Below are 23277 nucleotides of genomic sequence, written 5' to 3'. Positions count from 1 at the left end.
TTTGTCTAAGTCTGTTGAGTAGTAATTTTGAGAATGAGTATTGCTCTAGTTGTAAAAAAATTCTTCATTGAAAGCCATTTTTATTTTTCTTTCTATGCCTTAAACTTATTATTTTATGCTGCTTAGTAGGAAAATGTTCTCTTCTTTTTTCCCCCACGTTGGTGGTTTCTTTAACCAATTTGTGTGAAATTCTGACCTCTAGTGGTTTTACTTGAAAACAGCAATGACAAGAAATTTTAACAAGAACTGTTAAAAAGAAATGTAAAACCAATAAGCAATATTTGGGTGATGCTTCACAATTTCCAAGGAACTTTCAAATACATTATCTTGTTTAAGTTTCACAGTTTTCCTACGTGGTAGCAATTACTTTAACCTTAAAGGTAAGGAAACAGTCTCTATGAGGCCAAGTGGAGGTCCCAAGGTCTTCCACGTAGATGTTGCACAGTCATGCAATTTGAACTTGACCCCTGGCCTTCTGGCTCTGTGTCCACAATCATTCCATGACATCTACTAGAGTCTATTAGAATCATGTTTGGAAATACAGCCCACTGACCCCTTTTTGATAAATGGATAGGACTCTGCCTCAGAACATGGAATTTATGCAAGCTCACAGCCCAACATTGTACTGGACCCTAAAACATGCTGAAAGTGATGACGTGCCTCCTCTTTGATAATGAACTCCATCACTTCATTCGTTTGTTTGGAAATTAATGATATTTCACCCTATTGCTTATTTTGGTTTTTGGTTTAGGAGGTTTTTCTTTCAATGAAATTTGGGTGTATGTCCATGTATGTGGTCTTAAAGCTCCTTTGCGATCCATCTGGCTTCTCCCAACTTCTCCCACCTCAAACTACTTGTCCAATTGTAGTTTGCTTCAGGCATCCTTGCTTTGTCTCCCATTCCCGACCCAGGATTTTCGCACTTGATGTTCCCTCTGTCTGACCCAAACTTGCCCCAGGTCTTCCCAAGGAGAGTTCCTTCTTCTCATTCTGGTTTTAGCTCAAATGCCATTTGCACAGTGGGGCCTTGCCTGACGACCCCCTTCACTCTTTGTCATAGTTCCCAAGATATTTTGTTGTTATTTTCACAGACTTATTACTAAATGAAATCCCTTGTGTTTTTATATATCTACAGTCAGTCCTAGAATACAAGCTTCATGAAAGCAGGGACCCTGTTCATCTTGCTGAGTGTGTTTTCCTGCTGTCTAGAAGAGTTCCTGACACATAGCGATTGCTCAATAAATTTTTTTTTTTTTTTTTTAAGTTACAGTCACTGTAATTCTTATTCCCTCTCCCTCCCTCTACTTCTTCTTTCCTCCATTAGCCTTCTGGAGACTGGGCTGTGAGTTTTAATTTTATTTATTTATTTATTTATTTATTTATTTATGGCTGTGTTGGATCTTCGTTTCTGTGCGAGGGCTTTCTCTAGTTGCGGCAAGTGGGAGCCACTCTTCATCGCGGTGCGCGGGCCTCTCACTATCGCGGCCTCTCTTTTTGCAGAGCACAGGCTCCAGACGCACAGGCTCAGTAATTGTGGCTCACGGGCCTAGTTGCTCTGCGGCATGTGGGATCTTCCCAGACCAGGGCTCGAACCCGTGTCCCCTGCATTGGCAGGAAGATTCTCAACCACTGCGCCACCAGGGAAGCCCTCAATAAATATTTTTGATGAAATAAACAAACCCAAATTTTCCAAGATCCCCTGACCGTTCCTTGAAAATACTTTCCAAGGATGTCTTGCAGTTCCCCAAAATGTGTTGCAATGCTTCCAAGAAAACAACTGGTCTTGGGAGACACTGTCATTGTACCACTTCAGTGGTCAAAGAACTTTCCCACCAGTGGCCACTGGTTTTCTCTAAGCACAGCCGTGCCACCGCTTCCCTGGTACCCCTGTCTCAACCTGGCCTGGCCACTAACTCAGTGCCCTTCACTCAGTAAGGAAGGCTTTCCTTTGCTTCTGAGGGCACTGCAACTCCTACAAGTAACCATCTTGACTCCACGCAACTGGCCTGTGATGAACTCATGGGGCCAAGAAAGGCTCTCTCCCCTTCAGCATGACTGTAATGACCACCTCAATCATGGTGGCGGCAACAGTAATACTAACACACATTGAATAGATGCCATTGACCCGGCCCTGCGTGAGTGCTATCCGGCCAGTTTTAAGTTGAACTATCTCAATAGACTTTGAGAAAGAAGGCATTATAATTCTCATCTGACAGATGAGGAAACCGAGGTTCAGAACTATTAAGTCACTAGCCTAAGGCCACACAGCTGGAAGGTGGCAGGTTGGAACCCAATTCAATTCTAGTTGGACTTCAGGCTCCAATCAGAATGCTAAACCGTCTAATCAGCTGGAGGGGCCCCTAAGCAGTGTTGACTGCATCACAGGATTTTACAGGGCAGGATGAAACAGCTACTTTAGTTTTTGCTTAAAGCTCCTATTGGTCCCTATGGAACCCATGCATGGGTGGTCCAGGGCCCACATCTAAGTGCCAGACACTACGAGGTACATGTGGCTTTGCCAGGACGTTATCCTGTGTCTTACGGGATAGTTTCTTTCCCAGAAAACCCCTTACCTCTAGGAAATGGACTTCAATCTGGCCAGTATTTTTTCTGAACATGGCTCTGGATCCCAGCAATTGACACACTTGAGTTATTTCCCAGAAGTGTTCTCAGCCTCCAAACAGATGGCCAGTATGCCGAGCAAGGTCTGGGTCACTTTCGCACTCCAGTCAGAAGTCTCACTATGTGGAAAGTAACTGTCAGAGTTTATTTGGTTTAACCCCAGTTATTTTTACATTTGTGTAAACTGAAGCCCAGAGAGGTAAAATCACTTGTTCTAGGTCACACAGCTGTTCATTGGTGGCAGAGCTAAAACTCCTCTTCCAGATTCCCAAGCCAGTCATTGTTTCATTCCGCTGTGTTCTACCGTTGTCCTCACGTTTTATCATCCTCATTAGGCATGAAATGATCCTTCCTTCGGTTTTATAAATTAACATTAGAAAAGGAGGTCAATGTATAAACATGGTACAGAATTGTTTTAGCTCGGTCACCTTGGTACAAATTAAGTTGCTGATTTCTTTCTGGTGACTTTATCGGAGAGGTTAAGCAAGTAGGTATTTTCCCAAAACCTTTTTTTAAATTGTATTAATTCACTGGATTCTTTCATTAAGAGTTTTAATATGTATGTTATGCGTAAGGTCAGACCAAAATTTTAAGAGGCTTGGCTTTTTCAACTTTATATTCCAATGGATGGATGTTCTGAACCAATTTTTCTCCTCTTTTTCCCTTTGAATAGATGCCAAGAAAACATTTCAAGGTTAGGTCACCAGGGGAGGAATAAAAGTCCAGTCAATCAAAGTGTGGGCAAAGATGAGTGAGGATGTAATAACCAAAAATTAAAAAAAAAAAAAAATTAGTTTGTTTCATTTAAGAAAGTTGTATCCTTTACCTATACCATTTCTCTCCCCAGCTCACTTACATAATAATTTGGCTATATATCAATCGTTACTAGGGACTGTAGTAATAGGTGCTTGCATGTTGGTAAAGGTCATGGGCTTTGGAGACAGAATCTATGGTTTTGAATTTGAGCTCCGCCACTTACCTACCTATGTGATCTGAAGTCTCAGTGTCCTCATTTTTTAAATGGAGATAATTTTATTGCCAATCTCAACAGCTTAATTTGAAAATTAAGACATGTTTAGCGTACAGCTCAGCTATCATCATTTTTTTTCATTAGCTTCCATTGCTATTACTAGTCACCATAAGCCTTCTCTCCCACATCCCTAAACAAAGGCTCATAGGTTGTAACGTTGGTTCTACAAACAGAAATCTACTAGGGAAATGCACCACCTTGTACTTCTTGCTGCCATTTCCTACCTATTTTAGTCTCACTGCAAAGTCAACTTTTATTCATCAGACGCTCACGAACTTGAGACCACCCTTTCTCTTCACTAATGTTGCTTTCTTTCTGTAGTTCTCCAGTTGAGCCTGGGGCTTCTTATCAATTAAATAGGAATAATAATAGTGTAAATACACCCTAGTAGGATTAAATGAATTAAGACAGAAAAAGCCAAGCCTCAGTCCTCTTATCTGTAACATGGGTTAATAATGGTATGACTACTTCATAGGATTGTGATGAGGAGGAATCAGCTAAGCCACATAAAGCATTTAGCACCATCTCTGACACATTGTTAAGGACTCTTTAACTATTAGAAAACCACAGATTAGCAAAACCCAAGGGAGAATGAGAATTATTTTTCCATTTTTCCTTCTTCTTTTTTTTCCTTTAAGGAATATTTTCCTTTAGCCAGTGTCTGTGCCCTAGGTAGGCAATTCTGTTGGCCTTAGGTCATTAGCCATATGTGTAGGCCAGATACAACTTAGGTGTCTCTTTTTATTTGTGTTTATGAAATACTACTTCTGGAAACTTTCTAATTCTGTTAGAAATGGTTTTATTTGGCCTCTACCTCTTTTCAGGATATTCCAACTGATAACCAGTCTGTCTGGTTTTCACACTGCTATATGATCTGCAATATTCTATAGTTTTCCAAAATTCTTTCAGTTATATTTTACAGCTTTCTCTGCTCTTTTATAAAAGAATTATAAATATATGCGGTTAAAATCTGACACTCAGAGACTCAATTCAAGTAACATCTGAATAATTTAATTGTTTTCAAATTGTTTATCGTGATTGTTCTTGATTTGAAAACTCTGGAAGCATCCTTTCAGGTCTATTGACAGTGCTTGTATCTGTGAAATAAATCATATAAATACGAGTCTTTAGAATTTACAAAGGGTTTATCCATTATTTCGCTTTAGCTCCACTGACGTATTATAGGAATCATTATCCCTATTTAAAGAGAAGGAAACTAAAGCACAGTACTCTTGTTTGTGACCCTTCTGAAGGTCATTTATGTAACATATCACCCAGGGATGGGTGTATGTGTAAGACATTACAATATTGGTTGCAGTCAAAAATATTTTACATGGTGTTGTTCTGCCTGGCCTGAGATGAGTGAGGATGAGAAAAAGATTTTGATATTCAGAGCCAATAGCTATGACAATGTCATCTCTCTCTCATCAGACCACATGCTGAGTGACCAAATGACAGGACAACCAAAAGGAAGAGGCCCATATGTCCAATGGGAAGTTGGCAGCAAGTGTGACAATGTGCTCCAGACCAAAATGAGAGTCCCCAAAGAGACTGGGAGACTTTGATATACCACAAAGGAGCGTCTCTGGAACTGTTTTATCAGTGTTGCCCTAGCACTTGAAGAACAAGGCTGGGCAATGCCACCAATGATCTCGGGGAAAAGCCAGTACTAGACCATAGGCACAGACCAAATACACTGAAATAAAGCTCACCTAGAGTGTACAAAGGCAAGGGATATGACCTGCCTGCCTACATTAGAGTACTCCTAAGGGGACATTATATTTTTATTAAAATGGGCAATTTTTGATTAACATATACATAGGTATCTAGATCTATATTGAGAAATAAAATATTGCCTGTCATATCAGTAAACAAAGGATGTCACAGTTATCAGCGATTACAGATTGCAGCCACCTCCAAAGGCCAGCTGGTGAGCCCTGAGGGAACACAGGAAGGAAAGAATACCTGCCATCCAGCAGCCATCAGACTGCAGCCGCTCCCAACGGTGAGCCCTGAGGAAACTCAAGATGAGAAAACACAGGATACTGGCCCCAGAGAGCTGAGGTGCATATCAAAGGAATGATTTCTGTGAGCCCAGACCCTTGCATCTTCCCATACATAGAAAGGCACTAAATTCCTAAACTTGAGATATCTAGTTTTCTTTCATAAACAGTAATCTTTTGTTCCGACTACCTGCCCTTTGTTGCAAAACTCCTATATATCCTAGCTCCCCCCTCGCCTCCTCGCAACAGTTTTCTCGGGGTTACCTGAGATGCTGCCTTCGGGGCTTGAAGTCCTCAGTTTGTCTGCCAAATAAAACATAACTCTCAACTTTTAGGTTGTACATATTTTTTAATCAACAATATCTATATCTATATCTATCATCTCCTGATGATCAAGGAAAGCAATACCATGTTGGTATTATTCTAATGTTGCCCAACAATACTAACATGGGACTTTTTCCTGCTCCCTCTTTCCGATTGACTAACATTTTAACTCTGAGCAAATGAACGTATGCAAAACTGAAATGTCCAGCATTCACAGCTCCCAAGGTGTCCCTGTGCCTTCCTAAAACGTTTTATTACTGGGAACTGAAGCTACCCAAATGCATCGTTCCACTGCCTGTCCTCCTATATCCCTTTCTGTCTCACCTTTCGGCATTAGGTTAGGGCGCAGTGCTCTGCCATGTCAAAAAACATCACTAATGTAACAAAGTTACTGACTCAATTTTCTTGCCAGGAGAGACCTAGTCTTGGAGCAGGGGTGTCCAGTGGAAGAGGAACTAAGTGTCGTTCTACCTCCTTTTAGGTAAATAGGATTGATCTTTTAATAAGGAAGAAGACAGAATGATTTCCCCTATCCCAGCTCCAGTGGCTTCTATGTAAATATTCATATGCTTCATGATGCTTTGTTAACCTAATGTTCATTGTACCTTGGGTTTTCTTTTTTCTTCTTTCTCTCTCTTTCTTTCTTTCTTTTTTAAATTTTTTTCCCCAGGTTTCATAGCTATTCTGTAGAAGTGATATTTATCAGGTCTGAGCAGCCAAATGATCATTTAAACCAGAGCAGCCAATGGAGGTTTTTGAGTAGGAGAATGATGTAATTAAATTTGTTTTTCAGGCAGATAAATCTCTTGGAAGGGGTGATGATAGACTGAAGGATGTGAGAAGCTCCTGGTGCAACATGAATTAAAAACAAGGGATGCATTAAGGCTGTCGGGAGAGGGAGAAGAGGGTGTATTAGAGAGAGATTTCAGAAGCAAAATGGCAGATTATAATGAGTTCCAAACTGTGTTTGAGCCACCTATGAACATCCAGATGGAAAAGTCCAATAGGCAGTTGAAAATAGACATCATAAATACTCTTTAGGCATTTTTTCTTAATAAAAGCTCATCACATGACCTGTAGCCTCGACTCTTAGTTTTTATATTTTGTCTTATTTAGTGATAGCAGGGAGGACTGCCTTTCTCACAGATAGTTGGGATATCCATGGACCAGGACATTCGTTTATATAATAGCAGTTATGACTTACACTTAATAACAACACTACTCTTTTTCTTTAAATTTTTTTCTGCCCCACTTTGTACTGAAAGAAAATTTAGACAGAATATTGTATGTTACATCTATAGAGTATTGTAAACATTTCAATGCCAGATACACAAATCTCTGGAAGCAAAAGTATATATCAGGGCTTCCCTGGTGGCGCAGTGGTTGAGAGTCTGCCTGCCAATGCAGGGGACACGGGTTCGAGCCCTGATCTGGGAAGATCCCACATGCCGCAGAGCAGCTAGGCCAGAGAGCCACAATTACTGAGCCTGCGCGTCTGGAGCCTGTGCTCCGCAACGAGAGGCCGCGACAGTGAGAGGCCCGCGCACTGCGATGAGGAGTGGCCCCCACTTGCCACAGCTAGAGAGAGCCCTCGCACAGAAACGAAGACCCAACACAGCCATAAATAAAATAAATAAATAAATAAAATTAAAAAAAAAAAAAAAAAGTATATATCAGCCAGGGCATGGCAAATCCGCACAGCCAAGGTGTGAGCTAAAAGATGCATTGCTTCTCCTTGGCCTCTTCTTTTTATCCCTCTAATTTCTTTTCTTTTTTCTTTCTTTCTTTTTTGAGGGGGGTTTCTCATTCTCTTTATTTTATTGTTTTTTTGATTGAAGTATAGTTCATTTACAATGTTGTGTTAGTTTCAGGTGTACATATATATGTATATATATGTGTGTATATATATGTATATATATCCGAGATATACATATATATTTTTTTCAGATTCTTTTCCCTTATAGGTTATTAGAAAATATGTATCCCTCTAATTTCCAGTGGCTAGGAACTCTGGGGGCCGATTGGATGATGCCGTCATAAGGTAATATTTGCTGAGTGCTAACTGCATTCCAGGCACCGTTTGGCCCTTCACATGTATCATCACATTTACTCCTCTCCGCAGCACCCTGGGGAAGAGATTTCACTGTTCTGATTTACTAACGAGGAAACTGAGGCTGAAGGAATTGAAGTAGTTGCAAAATCTCACAGCCAGTGAGTGCTGATCCCAGATGCCCTGTTCTTAACCACTGCATTGCATTGCAGAAACACAGCACTCAGTCCTAGGTGGATGGGATACCTCCTCCTTGCATTTGTTTCTGCTGACCTGGCTGTGAATGCATTTGAATAATGAATGATATGTTCAGGCAGAAGAAAACCTGCTCCACAAAACTTAATGTTGTATTTTTCATTAAGGATAATGTTAGGTGTGTTTTGCCTTTTGTTTTTTTCCTCCCTGTTACTCAGACATGCAGCGACTGCAGAAGACTTGCAGGTTCCAAGTAGGAATTCTTTTTAAACAAAATAAGCCTGAAAACAAAGAGTGGGTGCTTTGTAATTCAAGTAGGAAAGATTGCAGGATTCTTGAAATTCTCACTTTTCTTTGCTAGGTTACACAGGAGTCAGGTGAAGGGGGAATGAAGTTTATGGGTCCCTGGAATGAGGGGGGCACAGTAAAGGGACTGGCTGACAACATGCCATGTATACTAACAACCCAGCTAGGGCCGTATCAAGCACCCGATAAACATTAGCTGTTATCATTATTGACGTTGATATTATTATTATTATTGTGATAAATTAGTCACAATATACATATCTCCTTACATTTTGTATTTCCTTGCATTTGTTTAGCATATTAATATTGAAAAAGCACTTCCATTTTATTTTCTTATTTGATATGTTATCTTGTCATCTGAGGAGAGAGCAGTAGAGATGAGTAAAAGCCTAGTCTCCTTACCCCTACATCATTGATCTTTCCAAAGGCTCACCTTGTTAGACTCCAACAAAGCAGGCAGTAATTTCCATTTCAGAAGATTCATGACATTTACAAGACCTTGCTTGGTGCCTCCTTCCCACCAAACTTTTCGGCTTAGATCATGTCTTGTCCGAGCTAATGTTGTATCCCTAGGATCCAGCACAGAACTTGGTAGCTGGTAGAAATTCAGTAAATATTTGTCCAAGGAATGAATGATTGAGCACATTGTGAAGTTTGAACAGCTCTTGAGAACAAAGTGTAGAATGTCTGCCCTTATCACAAGGAACTTACATTCTGAAGTTAAATAACAATGCATTTTTAAATAATACTTCAAGGCAGCAATTAGAAAGTAGTAGCAAGGAGCCAGATGGTGAATTACCAAGGAAATAATCCTACCAGTAAATTCAGATAATTTAGAATTTAATTTGAGATGACTCATTGGTACGACTTATAAAAGGAGAAAAGGGCCACAGTTCCTTTATATTATTTATAATTTATTTTTTAAATCATAAGAGTAATTCAGGCTTGTCGTAACACATAGCATGTATAAGTGTGTACAAAATAAAGATATATAAAGAAAAAGCTAATGATCTCTCTTTTCACTGTGACGCTTCCCTTTACAGATCCAAATCTCTCCTGTAACCATCATTAATAGCTTGGTATTAACACTTTTCTCTATATTTGTTCTGTTCATTTGTTCTTTCTTCTAAATGGGATCATATGCATATGACTCTCTAAGAGGCATTCTTTACATAATATAACATGGAGCTCACTCCTTACTCAGAGATCTTTCTCATTATTTTTAGTAGTTGCACAATATTCCTCATATTTTCATCAGTCTCGTGATGATAAACTTTCAGATTGTTTATGGTTTTTTTGTTTTTGCCACTACAAGCAAACATTCTCATGTATACATTTGTTCTTACAGTTAAGTCCCATAAAATAGGTTCGCTAAGGTAAAATAGAGTATGTGGATTTTTTATTTTAATCATGATTGACAGATTATTTTGCAGAAATGTTGTAGCAATTTATGTTGCCAAAAGCAATGACCGAGTGCTTTCTGTAGCTATGGCAACTTCAGATGCAATTAATCTTTTATAATTATTACTAAATATGATGGAAAAATATGATATTGACATTTACACGTATATGTTTTTCTGACTAATAGTGAGTCTGGGCATTTTCATCCATCATTTACTGTTTATATTTTTAGATTACCTTTTAATTTCATTTGTTGTCTTTTTATTGCAAAGCAATTTGCAAAAACTTTTTGTACATTAAAAATATTAAATTTTTTACGTCTTAGTGTTTGATTTTTTTCCTTGTCTCTCATATTTTTGTTGATAAACTTTATATATCTATGTGGCATCTTTTGTCATATAAAGACTTTTAATTTCTCATATGGTCATATATGTCTTTTATTTTATAACTTTTTCCCCTGAGGAGATGAATTTCAAACAGAAAACCATGTACCTTTCAGTGGGAGCAAACATTGAAAGACATTTTAATGAACAATGAATAGACAAGTTGGGCAGGAATAGAAGGTTATGCAGGTCAATGTCAGAAAATAATGCCAGAAAGTTCCATTGATACCAGTCTGTGAAAGTCCAAACACTAGACTAATTAGTTTGGACTTGGCCTATAAACACAGAGGAACTGCTGAAATGTTTTGAATGGGGCAGCTTTATAATGAAAATGTGATTTTATACAGATTAGTTTGCAGGATGGTTTGAAAAAGTGAAGTTCAGATCCAAAGAAACCAGTATTTCAACAACTATGTATAGAACAGACACGATTCTAGGCCCTTGGAACCACCAGTGAATAAAACACCATGAAGACCATTTAGGGCTCACCTGCAAGGAACATGGGTTAGTGTACAAGGACAGGAAGAGGTAAAACAATGGCAGTAGAGATGGAAGGAAAAAGAAAGGATGGACGTGAGAAAAAATAAGAATCAAGGTGGGAGTTAGGAAGGAGGAAGAGTCAAAGCCAATTTGGGTATTGAGCCTGGGAGATTGGAGCATGGCAGTGATATTGGAAGATGGGTAAATCAGAAGAGGAAACAAAAATATGAAGTGGAGGGAACAGTAGAGACAGATATTTGTGTACAGATCTTACTCAACTTACAATGCGGTTGCATCCTGATAAACCCTTCCTAAGTGAAAAATATCATAGTTGAAAGTGCATTTAATACACCTAACCTAGGGAACACCATAGCTTAGCCTAGCCTGCCTTAGACATGCTCAGAACACTTACATTAGCCTACAGTTGGGCAAAATTATCTTTTAAAAAATAAAGTGTTGAATATCTCATGTAATTTATTAACTACTGTACTGAAAGTGAAAAACAGATTACATGAAATTTCTAAAAATCTTATATGTTCTGGTATAATGTTATAAGTAATAATCCTAGTTAAAAAAAAAAAAAAAAAAGAAAGTGAAAAACAGAACGGTTGTCTGGGTACAGAGGGTTGTCAGTGTATTGATTGTTTACCCTCATGATTGCATGGCTGACTGGGAACTGCAGCTGACTGCCACCACCCAGCCTCAAGAGAAAGTATCATATTGCATATCGCTAGCCTAGGAAAAGAGCAAAATTCAAAATCTGAAGTACAGTTTCTACTGAATGCATATCACTTTTGCATCACTGTAAAGTCAAAAAATTGTTGCATCAAACCATCGTAAATCGGGGACTGTCTGTATTTGCCTGGGCTGCCTTACTAGATGATAAGCCTTTCCCATAGACCCCCCCACCCCCAGCAGGCTGAAGTCAGTTCATTAATCAGCCATTATTAAGAATGACATTTCAATCAATTAGTAATTAATTTGACTGTATTTTCATTAACCTCACATTTATCCATCTTGTTTTTAAGGATGTTATTCCTTTTACTTTGAAACCTTTATTGAGAAATTGCATGTAAGACCCTGTACCAAGTACTAGGGATACAAAGAAAATAATATATCATCCCCAACCCGTCCCATCATCTGTGACACAATGTGGTGGATGCTATGAAGTCCGAGGGGAATTACCTGCAGAGAATGAGATTAATCCAGACTGCTAAAGAGGGAGATGGGGGCAGATGCTGAGAAGACTCTTGGGTAGAGGAGGTGACACATTAGCTGGACCTACAGGGTGCATGGAATTGGACAAAAGATTAAAATCCACATGAATTTTATTGATGAGAACGTTTTAGTATCAGCCTGCCCTAATATATTGACAAATTTGTATTTTAGGTTATTTTCTTCTGCACTTACCTTGAGATATAGTTTATTCTGGTGGAGCCCAAGGATAGGGATCTCGTTTACTTCTTCTGGTGAAAGAATACGGGAGAGTTTTAGGTGTGAGCAGGCAGAGTTAGATGTTTTCTCCTTTATGTTTCCATAACTGCTACTTTTCCAGCATCTATCACAGTAATTATGTTTACTCGCGCATTCTCTCCTGAAGTTTTGATCTCCTCATAAGAAGATCCTGATCAGTGCCTAGTAGTTATAATAGTAAGGAAACTTGTGTTTGCAAGTGAAACAAAGCCAAATCATACAAACAAAAGAGAGAAGAGGAATTTATAGACTCATGTAACAGGAAGGGTTTCAGGCAGAGCTATATCCAGGCTCAAGTGATGTGATCAGAATCAAACACACCTTGGTTCTCTTTTCCCCTATAATGACTTCATTTTAAAGAAGGTTCTTATTTTGTGGTGCTAAAATAGATTCAGATACTTCAGTAATAGTCTATCCTCTCTGCAACCCCTGCAGAAAGAGCAAGTCTCTGTCTTGAAATTCATAACTGTCTGAGTGATTGAGGAGACTTATCTACCAATTGAAATTTGTTGGCTCTCATTGGGCCACATGTCCATTGCTGAACCAGTTACTGTGGAGAAGGTTCAAACTACGTGGATTGAGAATAAGCTAGTATTGCTTCCTATGGCAAGTTGTGGGGCCGTTACCAGAAGCACAGGTAGAAGCTCCCAGGTAGGTGAAAGTTACAGATTTTGTGGATTAATGAGTCCCCCTCAGTGCAAGGGACTCCTCTATGAATTTTGCCATCCATAGTATTATGTAATATTACAGTAACTCCATGAGACACGTGTAACTATCTTAATTTTCCAGAAAATTGGAGCAGAGGGGATAATTATTTAGTATAAGATTAGAGAGCTGTTAAGTGGAGATTTAGAATTTGCACCTAGATCTCTGTGATTATGATTCCGTTTGCTAGGGCTGCCATAACAAAATATCACAAACTGGGGGGCTTAAACAACAGAAGTTTATTGTCTTACAGTTCTAGAGACTGGAAGTCCAAGGTCAAAGAGTTGGCAGATTTGGTCTCTGTTAGCCAAGACCTCTCTCCTTGGCTTGCAGTTGGCTGTCTTCTCACTGTGTCCTTACATGGCCTTTTCAGAGATGTGTGCACGCATCCCTCATGTTCCTTTGCGTGTCCAAATTTCCTCTTCACATAAGAACACCAGTCAGATTGGATTAGAACTGCCCTAAAAGCCACAATTTAAATTAACCACCTTTTTAAAAGCCTTATCTCCAAATATAGTTCCATTCTGATGTGCTGGGGTAGGGCTTCAACATATGGATTTGGGGGAGAAGATACAATTCAGCCCATAACAGACTATAAAACTCCTGTTCTGTTCATTGCACCAAGCAAAAAAAAATCAGCAAAAATACATAGATGAAGCAATGACAACTTGTTAATTGTTAAAGATACCTCAGTATCTTTAATGGGTGTATATTTACTTAGCTATCTTTGTGTGAAAATCTTCATAGTAATGAGTAAAAAAAATGCATAGTCAAATAAAAAAGTAAGTAATGATTTTAAAATAAGGATTGAGATAGGTTCAAAAGAGATGACCTTTCATCGTCATCATCATCATCATTTTTGTACCTCCATTCTGTTCTCATTAAAACAAGAATAGATGAGTTTACCAAGCACCAGACACTGTGCTGAACACCTCTCATGCATTGTCTCCTTTTGTCCCTGACAATCCCTTGACGTAAGGATTTTTTCCTCCATTTTACGGATGAAACTGAGACTCAGAGAAATGAAATGACTTTTTCCAGAGCCTTTTCTCCAGTGCAGTGCACTCCTTTTTCCTTAGGGCAAGCCTTGTGAATGTGACTGAGTTGAAGGGATCCAGGACGTATGGGGAGGTAGGTCGAGGCACAGAGGGACTGGTAAGCTGGGTGAATAGAGGAAAGGCAAACAATAGCAGGTCCCAGGAAGGCCTAAAAGTTTCCTTTTTCCTTTTTTAAGAAAATTTGTATTGGAGTAGAGTTGATTTACAATGTTGTGTTAGTTTCAGGTGTACAGCAAAGTGAATCAGTTATACATATACATATATATCCACTCTTTTTTAAGATTCTTTTCCCATATAGGTCATTTCAGAGTATTGAGTAGAGTTCCCTGTGCTCTACAGTAGGTCCTTATTAGTTATCTATTTTACATATAGTAGTGTGTACCTGTCAATCCCATCTCCCAACTTATCCCTCCCCTTCTTCTCCCCCGGTAACCATAAGTTTGTTTTCTACATCTGTGACTCTATTTCTGTTTTGTAAATAAGTTCATTTGTACCATTTTCTTTTTGATTTCACATATAAGCGATATCATAAGATATTTGTCTTTGTCTGACTTACTTCAGTCAGTATAACAATTTCTAGGTCCATCCATCTTGCTGCAAATAGCATTATTTTGTTCTTTTTTATGTTTCTGTGGAATAATGAGGTCGTGATTGAGGAAGGAAAAGTACTGGGATGTGGTCCACTTTGTGACCTTACTAGTGTATCTCATATATATGAGAGGTCCAGATGATAATTGATACAACTATGAAAATTTCCAAAAATGAAGATGCAATCAGCATACATGGAAAAAGGGCATAAGTAGGGTTGGGGAGGATATATTTTAGGTAGGAATCTGGCCTCATTGATAAAGCACACCATAACACCTGTATCACTCAATTCCAAGGCTGACCAGGAGAAGGACTGTTAACAACTTGCCCCCAGTCCATAAGATTATTCTGGCAGTGGGAAAAGTACAGCTTCCAGTGAATTTTCTTTAGCATTTCCAAAACCAATTCACTAAGTTTTAATAACTACCCCTTTGAGCAGGGGTAATGATCTAGGTTCGGCTATTTCATTTCAAACTAGAATTTCTTTTTAAAAGAGTTTTTGCTTTTTGGGGAAAAAAATTGTACCTAAGAAAAATTGGTCAGCTGTGTGCTCTGCTGGAATTCTGCTGGAGGGATTATCACAGCAAGCTGGTGGCCTGGCAGGAGCTGAAACCAATAATTTTTGTAAAACTGAATTTAGTTCATCACAGTTTATAGCTTTTCATTTAATTTTAAAATGTAAGTGGCTATTTTTAAAAGAAGGAAAGTAAGTCTAAATTGCCCTACTAATCCAATGAAATATTGCCAAGAGGGTAAAAGCAGACAACTGTGCGCCATGTGGGAGATCCTTTCCAAAGCCTGCTTTTATGCCTCTCTTCTGTTCTCATTAAAACAAGTCCCAAAGATCAAATGAAGCTGGGACCCAAGCTGAAGGCAAGGGTACACGTTGTTTACTTCATCGCTGCCAGCAGCCCTCTCACCACCGGGCTGGGATTCAGGCACACTGGTCAGAAGAATAATAATCCTGTTTTCACCCTCCCAGGTCTCCATCAGGAACCACCAGGGAGCAGCAAATGACTAAGTCACTCACCTGGCTGCCTCCAGTAGGATACTTGCTTGAAAATGAATGGGAAAGCTCATAAGAAGGGGGAGAGAAGACATAATAATGGCACCAATAATTCACATTAGTGTGGTTTTATGACTCACCAAACCACATACATGTCTGCGTTTGATTTTGCCTTTTGGTAAGCAGGACACGCATCTTTGGTCCCGTTGTGCAGAATAGCAATCCCCAAACCCAGAAATGTTAAAACAGAAATGTGTTCCTAACCATACACCTTGTTCAGAACAAAAGCTTTGAAGGCATTTTCCCTGGTTTGAATTCTGGCTTTATTACTTACGAGCTATGTGACCTTGGGAAGTGATTGAACCTCTCTTTGACCTCATTTTTTCATAAAATGGAGCTAAGAATAGTGTCCATCTTAAAGGTTTTTGTGGGGATCAAATGATAGGATGCATGTCCAGTACGAGGAACTCCTTTGGTGCTTAATATTCAATAAACATTACCATTATATTTGTAAAATGTTTTATGGCTCATAAAACATGTCTGGTTCAACTATATTTATTAAGCTCCAGGGCCACTTTGCTAAATTCTGGAGGTGGTAGAAACACTCATGCCCTGGTTATCCCACAGGTCACAGATGAGTATACGGGATAGCAGAGATAAACAGACTCACTCAGTAGAAGGCGGTACTTTAAACAATGAAGATAATCAGAAGGAGATTTTAGCCCAGCCTGAGAGTGTCAGAGAGAACTTCCTGAAGGAAAATACTTTTCTAATTTTACCTTTATTAAAACTCTCTGAAAAAGGTATTATTTTGTCCATTCTACAAACGGATGAAACAAGGCTCAAGGTCAAGGACCTCCCAAGGTACCTCAGCTCATGAGTGGCAAAGCCAGGTCTTACTTATACTAAATTACCTCAAGGATACATTCCCTATGAATTAAGTCATTGAGACATTGAGCTGGTTTCATCTTCCCCACTATCCATCTTATTTCAAAAAGAACAAGACGCACTTTCTGTATCTCCACTTTTCTCCCTGAAAAATGTGGCACAGCGCCAAGTTCTGTAAAATCCACAGTCCGCTGAGAGTCACAGAATCCTAGACTAGAAGGAACAATTACTTGCTAGTAGGGATCTGGAGGGGCAGAGACATACGTATTGTTGAATCCTAGTTCTACCACTCACAAGCTCTATGACAATAGGGTAACAACTTAACCTCGGTGAGTCTCAGTTTTTCCATTCAGAAAGTGGAGCAGTAATTGTTTCCACCTCCTAGAATTGCTGTGATGATCACATTAGCACAGTGCTGGCACACATGATAACTGCTTGATAAACATTCACTAATAACTTTAGCTAGAGAAACACCATCTAGTTCATCCACTTCACCCCACTGGTTTGATCACACAAATCATCTGCGCATCTTTTTTGAAATCCTTCCCCAGAAGGAGATACTAGAGTTTCATGTGTGAAGGGTTCCAATGCCTGACCAATCTCACAACCTGGAAATCTCACTGCTCCCTTTAAAATATTATTTCATTTAAAATATTAACATTCTAAAAAATACAAAAAATAAAATATTGACATTCATTCTTAGAAAAAAATAGAGAATGACTTGTTATGCTTTTTCTGGATAAATGAACGAACATCTCAACAGTCTCTCTCCCAAACTAATCTAATCTAATCCCAGGAATTTCATTTTTGTCTTACGAAGTCTGTTATCTACCACTTTCCACTGGTGATGACCAGGATACCTTCCTGTCCTGGGATTGCTGTGGGGATGAGGCAGGTAGCTCGTCTTAACAATATTGTGTGTTGGGCTCTTTATTTTCAAAGCACATTCACATGCTTACCTTGTTGATCCTAATACAACTGGGAGAGTTAGGGAGGGTGGGGATTATCTCTACACTAAGGATGAGGAAACTGAAGTATAAAGGAAAGAACAACGATAGCCACCATTGCTAAGCACTTATATTCCAGGTCTTTTTTTGTTAATTTTTATTTTATATTGGAATATAGTTGGTTAACAATGTTGTGTAAGTTTCAGGTGTACAGCAACATTCCAGGTCTTTCACACACAATATCTTATTTAAACTTCTCAAGAGCCTTCTTTAGTAGGTGTTATTAGCTCAGTTTAGAGGAAAGGAAAATGAGGCTCATAAAGGGAGGTGACATAGCCAACTTTCTCCAGATACTGAACGGTAGAGCTGAGAAACTCCAGATCTACCTCACTCCAAAGCCAATAAGCTCAGTCACTGACTTTTGAAAATTTGATTAACCCATCAGTGACTAAAATGGCACTAAAATCCAGGATTCCTGATTCACAGTTCGGGACACCTTTCATCAAACCACTCCTTCAGTTCTTCCTGACTGGGCAAGTTGCTAGAGCTAGACCCACCTATGACTAGAATAGCCTCTGCTCACACAGAACTGCTTTGCAGCTGTTCCCCATTCCTAGCTAATCTTCTGCTCTTATCTTCCAGGTCCATGCCTATGATTTGGGGGTTCTCAAGCATGCAGTCAGAGGGCTATAAAGTTATATATATGTTTACATATCTATCTATTATATATGTATACAATGTATATATATTTACATAATATATAAATATAGATTTGTATTATATATTTATACGTATTGTGCATAGATATTCATGTATATGGATATATATACATGCACAGGCTTCCAGAATTTGCCAGATTCTCCAGCAAGAATAAAGATTTGCCAGGCCAAACAAACTTCTCAGGGATTTGCCAATAAGGGGAATTCTTTAAATATAGATTTGGATGTGTGTTGGTTCGCAATTTTGGGAATTTCCTCGGTGAAATCTGAAACTGGCCCCATACACAGAGATCAAGGGGAGATGAAGAAAGAGGCAGGCCACTCCAGATTGGTAGGTGAGAGGTTTAATAAGCAAGGGAAGTTACAAGGCTTGTCTTGAGTGGCCTTAAGACTAGTCGATCTCTGCACTCACCCACCAGAATCTTAAATGTTTATATAGATGCCTTAACTGGGTTCAGGCATGTATTCAGTCCAGGTGGCCTCAAGGCTGCATCCTTGAAATGGCTTGGGCTATGGGAGCTGGATGGAACATACATTCCAAGGACAGGGGAGAGGGTAAGGAACCTCTGATTGCCAGGGTCTAGCTTGCTGGTCAACCAATGGTCACATCCTCTTGATTACCTCTTCCAACAACATGGGAGAAGTGAAAGAAAAATGTTAATGGGAGTTTCTTCTCTTTCCCTGAGTGTCCCGTTCACGTGGGCCTATAGACATAATCAAATCGAAGTTGTAAGGCCAGCACTGAGCCGAGGGATAGATTCTAACCATGTTCAGCTTTTCCTGGGGAGTCTGTGCTTATGTTACTATTTGAGCTGCTCCACTCATTCATTTTCCATTTCAAAAGGAGATGAGGGTGAAAAAGGAGATCCAGGAGAGGAGGGAAAGCATGGCAAAGTGGGACGCATGGGGCCGAAAGGTAGGTAACATGATATGACTTTGACACTTTTCTCTCTCTCTACTGGACTTGCCTTGGAAGTTAGCAGCTTTCATAACACCCTCTGCTCCAAAGATTCATGAGATGTGTTTCCTAAATGAATTTACTTGCCACCAGAGAGTTCCTATGAGATTGCCTGTCGACAAGACTTGGACACATTTCTCAAGCTTCATCCTTAGGGCTGGTGGGAGAGGAACACCCTGGGAGCCCTGGGGAATTGCAGTCTCTGGGAATACCTAAGGAACTCTGAGGTTTAGAAACACAGCCATGTTCATCGCTGTGTCCCCCCTCAGATGCCATGCTAAGCACCGCTGGCTGGTGGGCTTAGAGCGTGAGGAAGAAGATGCGCAACAGCAGAAAGAACTGTCTGACCCGCTGATTTACTCACTTTTCTCCAAGATCTCTTGGCAAATGGTGGGGTGTATATGGGAAGAACAGGAGAAAAGAAAATGAGAATATAACACAAAGGCTATTAGGGAATGGTTTTACTCCCAAGCCAAGACTCAGCCTCGCCAGAATACAGCTTCTGGATTGTGATGTGTAAGCGCGTGTCTTCCGAGCCCTAGAACTATTCCTTGCCATCTGCAACAAGGTAGTGGCCCTAGACCCCTGATTTTAAAATCTTCAGTAAGTTAAAGAGAGGAAAAGACTCATAGGATTTTGAGACTTCAATTTGAGAAAGGCTGATTTAAACTCTTCTTATTCTATAAATATGTACAATGAACCGCAAAATTATTCTCACAACTAGATAGCTTTACAACTGGTAAATATTTTGTAGATAATCATAGATTAAAAATGCAAATTAGTAACAATTTTGTAGGAACCCCTGATTATATATTTTTAACCCCTGATTATATTTTAACTCAGGAACCCCTGATTATATTTTTTTGGATGAAAACTTGGTGGGACAATCTCTGATGTCCCTTTAATCACTAGGTTTTATGATTGTATGTTCCCTCCCCTTTAAAAAAATGGCTAAGATAGTCCAATTTGTTTTAAAGTAGCGAGGAAATAGAATCCCAAAGTGAAGCCAAACTGGATCTCAGGAGGAACAGAATTAGAATAAACGGCAAGAATTTTTTCGCTCAGCTCCTTATCTGACCTTTAGATTAAACATCCTCTGCTGTAGTCCTTTAGAAATATTGCATTTTAATATCATCAGGCCCAGGACTGTCACACTCACCCACATTTTAATTTTAATATGTACATTATAATGCTATTAAAATAGTTAATATAGCACAGGATGTATATTATATACCACAGATAGAAGAATGCACTTTTTGGTATTTCCTTCAAGTGAATATGATATACTAGGCACATCATTAAAGGGAAGATAAAACCTTAGGATATAAAGATGACATGCTTTGCTTTTCAGGAATTAAAGGAGAACTGGGTGATGTAGGAGACCAAGGCAATATTGGCAAGACCGGGCCCATTGGCAAGAAGGGTAAGCTATATTTTACTATTCTCCAGTAGCAATTTAAAGCCAATTGAACCTACCCTCAATATATGTTGAAATGTTCTGTATCGTGAAAAATGATCCCTTTCCTTTCTTTTAAAACACGAGTTTTCTCTTTCCTCCTATCATGGGAGTTTCTTCCATACGTAAGCAATGTGTCTTTTAAAAAAGGCCTTGAGCAAAATTCAGCTGAAATTCAGGGACAGATTCAAACATAAAGTTCAGTTAGTCTCTACCCAGAACGCTCTCCTGGGGTCTACTGGTTACAATCCTTTATGCAATTAAAATGGGTGTCATGACCATGAAGTACACTCCGTTGTAGAAAACAATTATTCATAAAACTCAATGTAGCTGAGGATAGTATAATATTCCTTTTTAATGTGAGTGGAATAATAATAAGTCTGTGTCTGAGATCTATTAACAGGATAGGAATTTGAGGTGTGTGTATATACATCCTTTTGTTTTTAGTCATATCCTGACCCTGCACGTTCCTGCTTCAATATTATAAAACAGAGGTAGCCTCCCCTTTATTATCTAAGCACCCTATCCCATCTTCTTCTCCTAAAACACCACAATGGTAGCAGGTTCTTTTTTTTTTTTTAATAGATCTTTACTGGAGTATAATTGCTTCACAATACTGTGTTAGTTTCTGTTGTACACCAAAGTGAATCAGCCATATGCATACACATGTCCCCATATCTCCTCCCTCTTGAGCCTCCATCCCACCCTCCCTTATTGCTTCTGATATTCAGCAACTCGTACAGACATCGTTCTGTTGATTTGAAGTTACAAAGCGATCTCCTTTTACCTGGATACACAATTTATTTGAGCATAGGAGAACGGGCTCAAGGGGGGATGATTTGCATCACAGGGGCATTTTAAGCAGATACTTGCTACACTGGAGCTCATCACAGTAGTAGTGGAAGGTGGCTACGAAATTATGACCTAAGTACAGTATTTACTCCAGTTAATTTTATGCAGTTATGATTTAATACTACAGCTTTACATTTGCTTACATTTCTCGCAACTGGGAATGGCACCATGTATGGTCTATAGTCATGTCTGTAAGTTTTGATAAATTTTAACTTTTTATAATCAATTTGTGTATATTTTATGGTATAAATGATAAAATAGACTGGTATCTACATATATTTTATACATACATGACATACCTAACTTTTTCTTAATTTTTTTCAGTATTTCTAGGCTACATGGTTTATCTGTGAGTTTTTTCAAATTGTTGCAAATCTCCCAAAACTTCCCCAATATATTTATATTAAAATTTTGCACATAAGTGAACCCGCACAGTTCAAACCCGTGTTGTTCAAGGGTCAACTGTATAATGCTGAATAACTACAGGACTACTATAGGAACCATATCAGAGAGTAAAGCCAGATTGGTATGAAGAAGAACTGACCGAGGTCTTGAAGAATAGTAACATGTTTACAGAAATGGGGATAAAGCATTTGAGGAAGATGCAAGAGATACTTGTGCAAAGGTGCAGAGTGGGGAAACTCAGTGCTATGGGTAATAGAATTCTGCAGACTTGATGTCCCCTGCAGCCTTCCATACGTGCTTGAGCAGCTGCATAATTAAACCAGCAGTGGCCAGCAGGGTGCTCTCCAGCTGTGGCCCCTCCCCTCTCATTCTGTGGCTTGGAACACCCTCCAACTCATTCCTTGGAAAAACTTCCTTCGACCTGCATTTGAGGGCAGAAACAGAAGGCAGTACCACTGGAAAGAACTTACTATGGTTACTTTTGATCCAGTGGCTTATATCCACCGTAGAGTGTATATTCACTTGAAGTTGAAATCCTCGTAGCTGAAGAAGAGCTACGCGGACTTATCATAGTTCATGGTCCTGCTGTAGGATGCACCTGTGGTGGTTTTACCAAGAAGCTGATGAAGTTTTGGCTTCAGAGCCCCGCACTTGTTTGGGTTTTTCCCCAGCCGCCAAGAGGAGCCTCAGCGATGGGTTCACGTGGCCACAAGTCTTGGTGAAATTTGTAAAGTAACCTTAACTCATCAAAATGGTGCCTCTCAACATTTTAAAAAATCAATGCCTTGCCAACAAGCCTTTTGAGATGTATCGCCCCCTTAATGAGATGTTTAGACATATTTTTCCTTCTTGCCCACCCCTCCGTGAAATTTTAACACCATCCATGGACTATATGTTATGTAGTTTGTGTATATTTATACTTTATATATTAAAAAAGAGTAAGATTTTTTTCAGCTCCCCTGCACTGACTTTTGCATCCATGAGGTGGTACTGTCCCCATTGGAATGCATGGATTAAGGGTACTGTCTCCTTTTGCTGTTTCCCAAGCATGCCAAGGTGCCTTCTTCTGCCCTCTGCCTTTGCTCAGACAGTTTCCTACCCCTACACACCTCTTAGTCCATCACTGTGTGTCAAAATGCCACTTATTCTTCAAGACCATGAAAAATAGACTCCTTTATAAAGCTTTTCCTGAGCCCTTCCTTTGTGCTCTCAACCTGAGTTTGAACATCTGTTAAGGTGTGAACATCTTCCATCATGGATTATTTGGGCTGCCATACAGCAGAATATTTGAACTCTTGAGGTTTGAAATCAGAATGATTGGGTTTCAATCCTGACTCAGTGTCTTTCTTGCCATGTGACCTTGTATACATTTCTTACTTATCTGTGCTTCAGTTCCCTCACGGACAAAATAAAGACAATAACAGCCTT

At 39.3% G+C, this 23277-nt stretch overlaps 1 protein-coding gene and 1 long non-coding RNA gene across 7 annotated transcripts in view; one reads left to right on the top strand and one right to left on the bottom strand.

Annotated features, from left to right (window-relative positions):
- LOC309615228 overlaps window positions 1-23277 on the bottom strand; it is a 224408-nt gene that overhangs the window by 10374 nt on the left and 190757 nt on the right. The window lies entirely within an intron of this gene.
- Window positions 1-23277, top strand: part of COLEC10 (collectin subfamily member 10) — a 184270-nt gene that overhangs the window by 135997 nt on the left and 24996 nt on the right. For all 6 annotated transcript variants that reach the window (XM_082364440.1, XM_082364437.1, XM_082364436.1 and 3 more), the window contains 2 exons: window positions 19023-19094; window positions 20488-20559. In XM_082364440.1, the coding sequence (XP_082220566.1) occupies window positions 19082-19094; window positions 20488-20559 (85 nt within the window). In that variant the 5' untranslated portion in view covers window positions 19023-19081. The remainder of the gene's footprint in view (window positions 1-19022; window positions 19095-20487; window positions 20560-23277) is intronic.

This window comes from Balaenoptera borealis, assembly GCF_965194805.1.
Source record: "Balaenoptera borealis genome assembly, chromosome: 17".
Classification (NCBI taxonomy): Eukaryota; Metazoa; Chordata; class Mammalia; order Artiodactyla; family Balaenopteridae; genus Balaenoptera; species Balaenoptera borealis.
The sequence above is the reverse complement of the archived record's forward strand: the minus strand, read 5'-3'. Positions and strand labels throughout refer to the sequence as shown.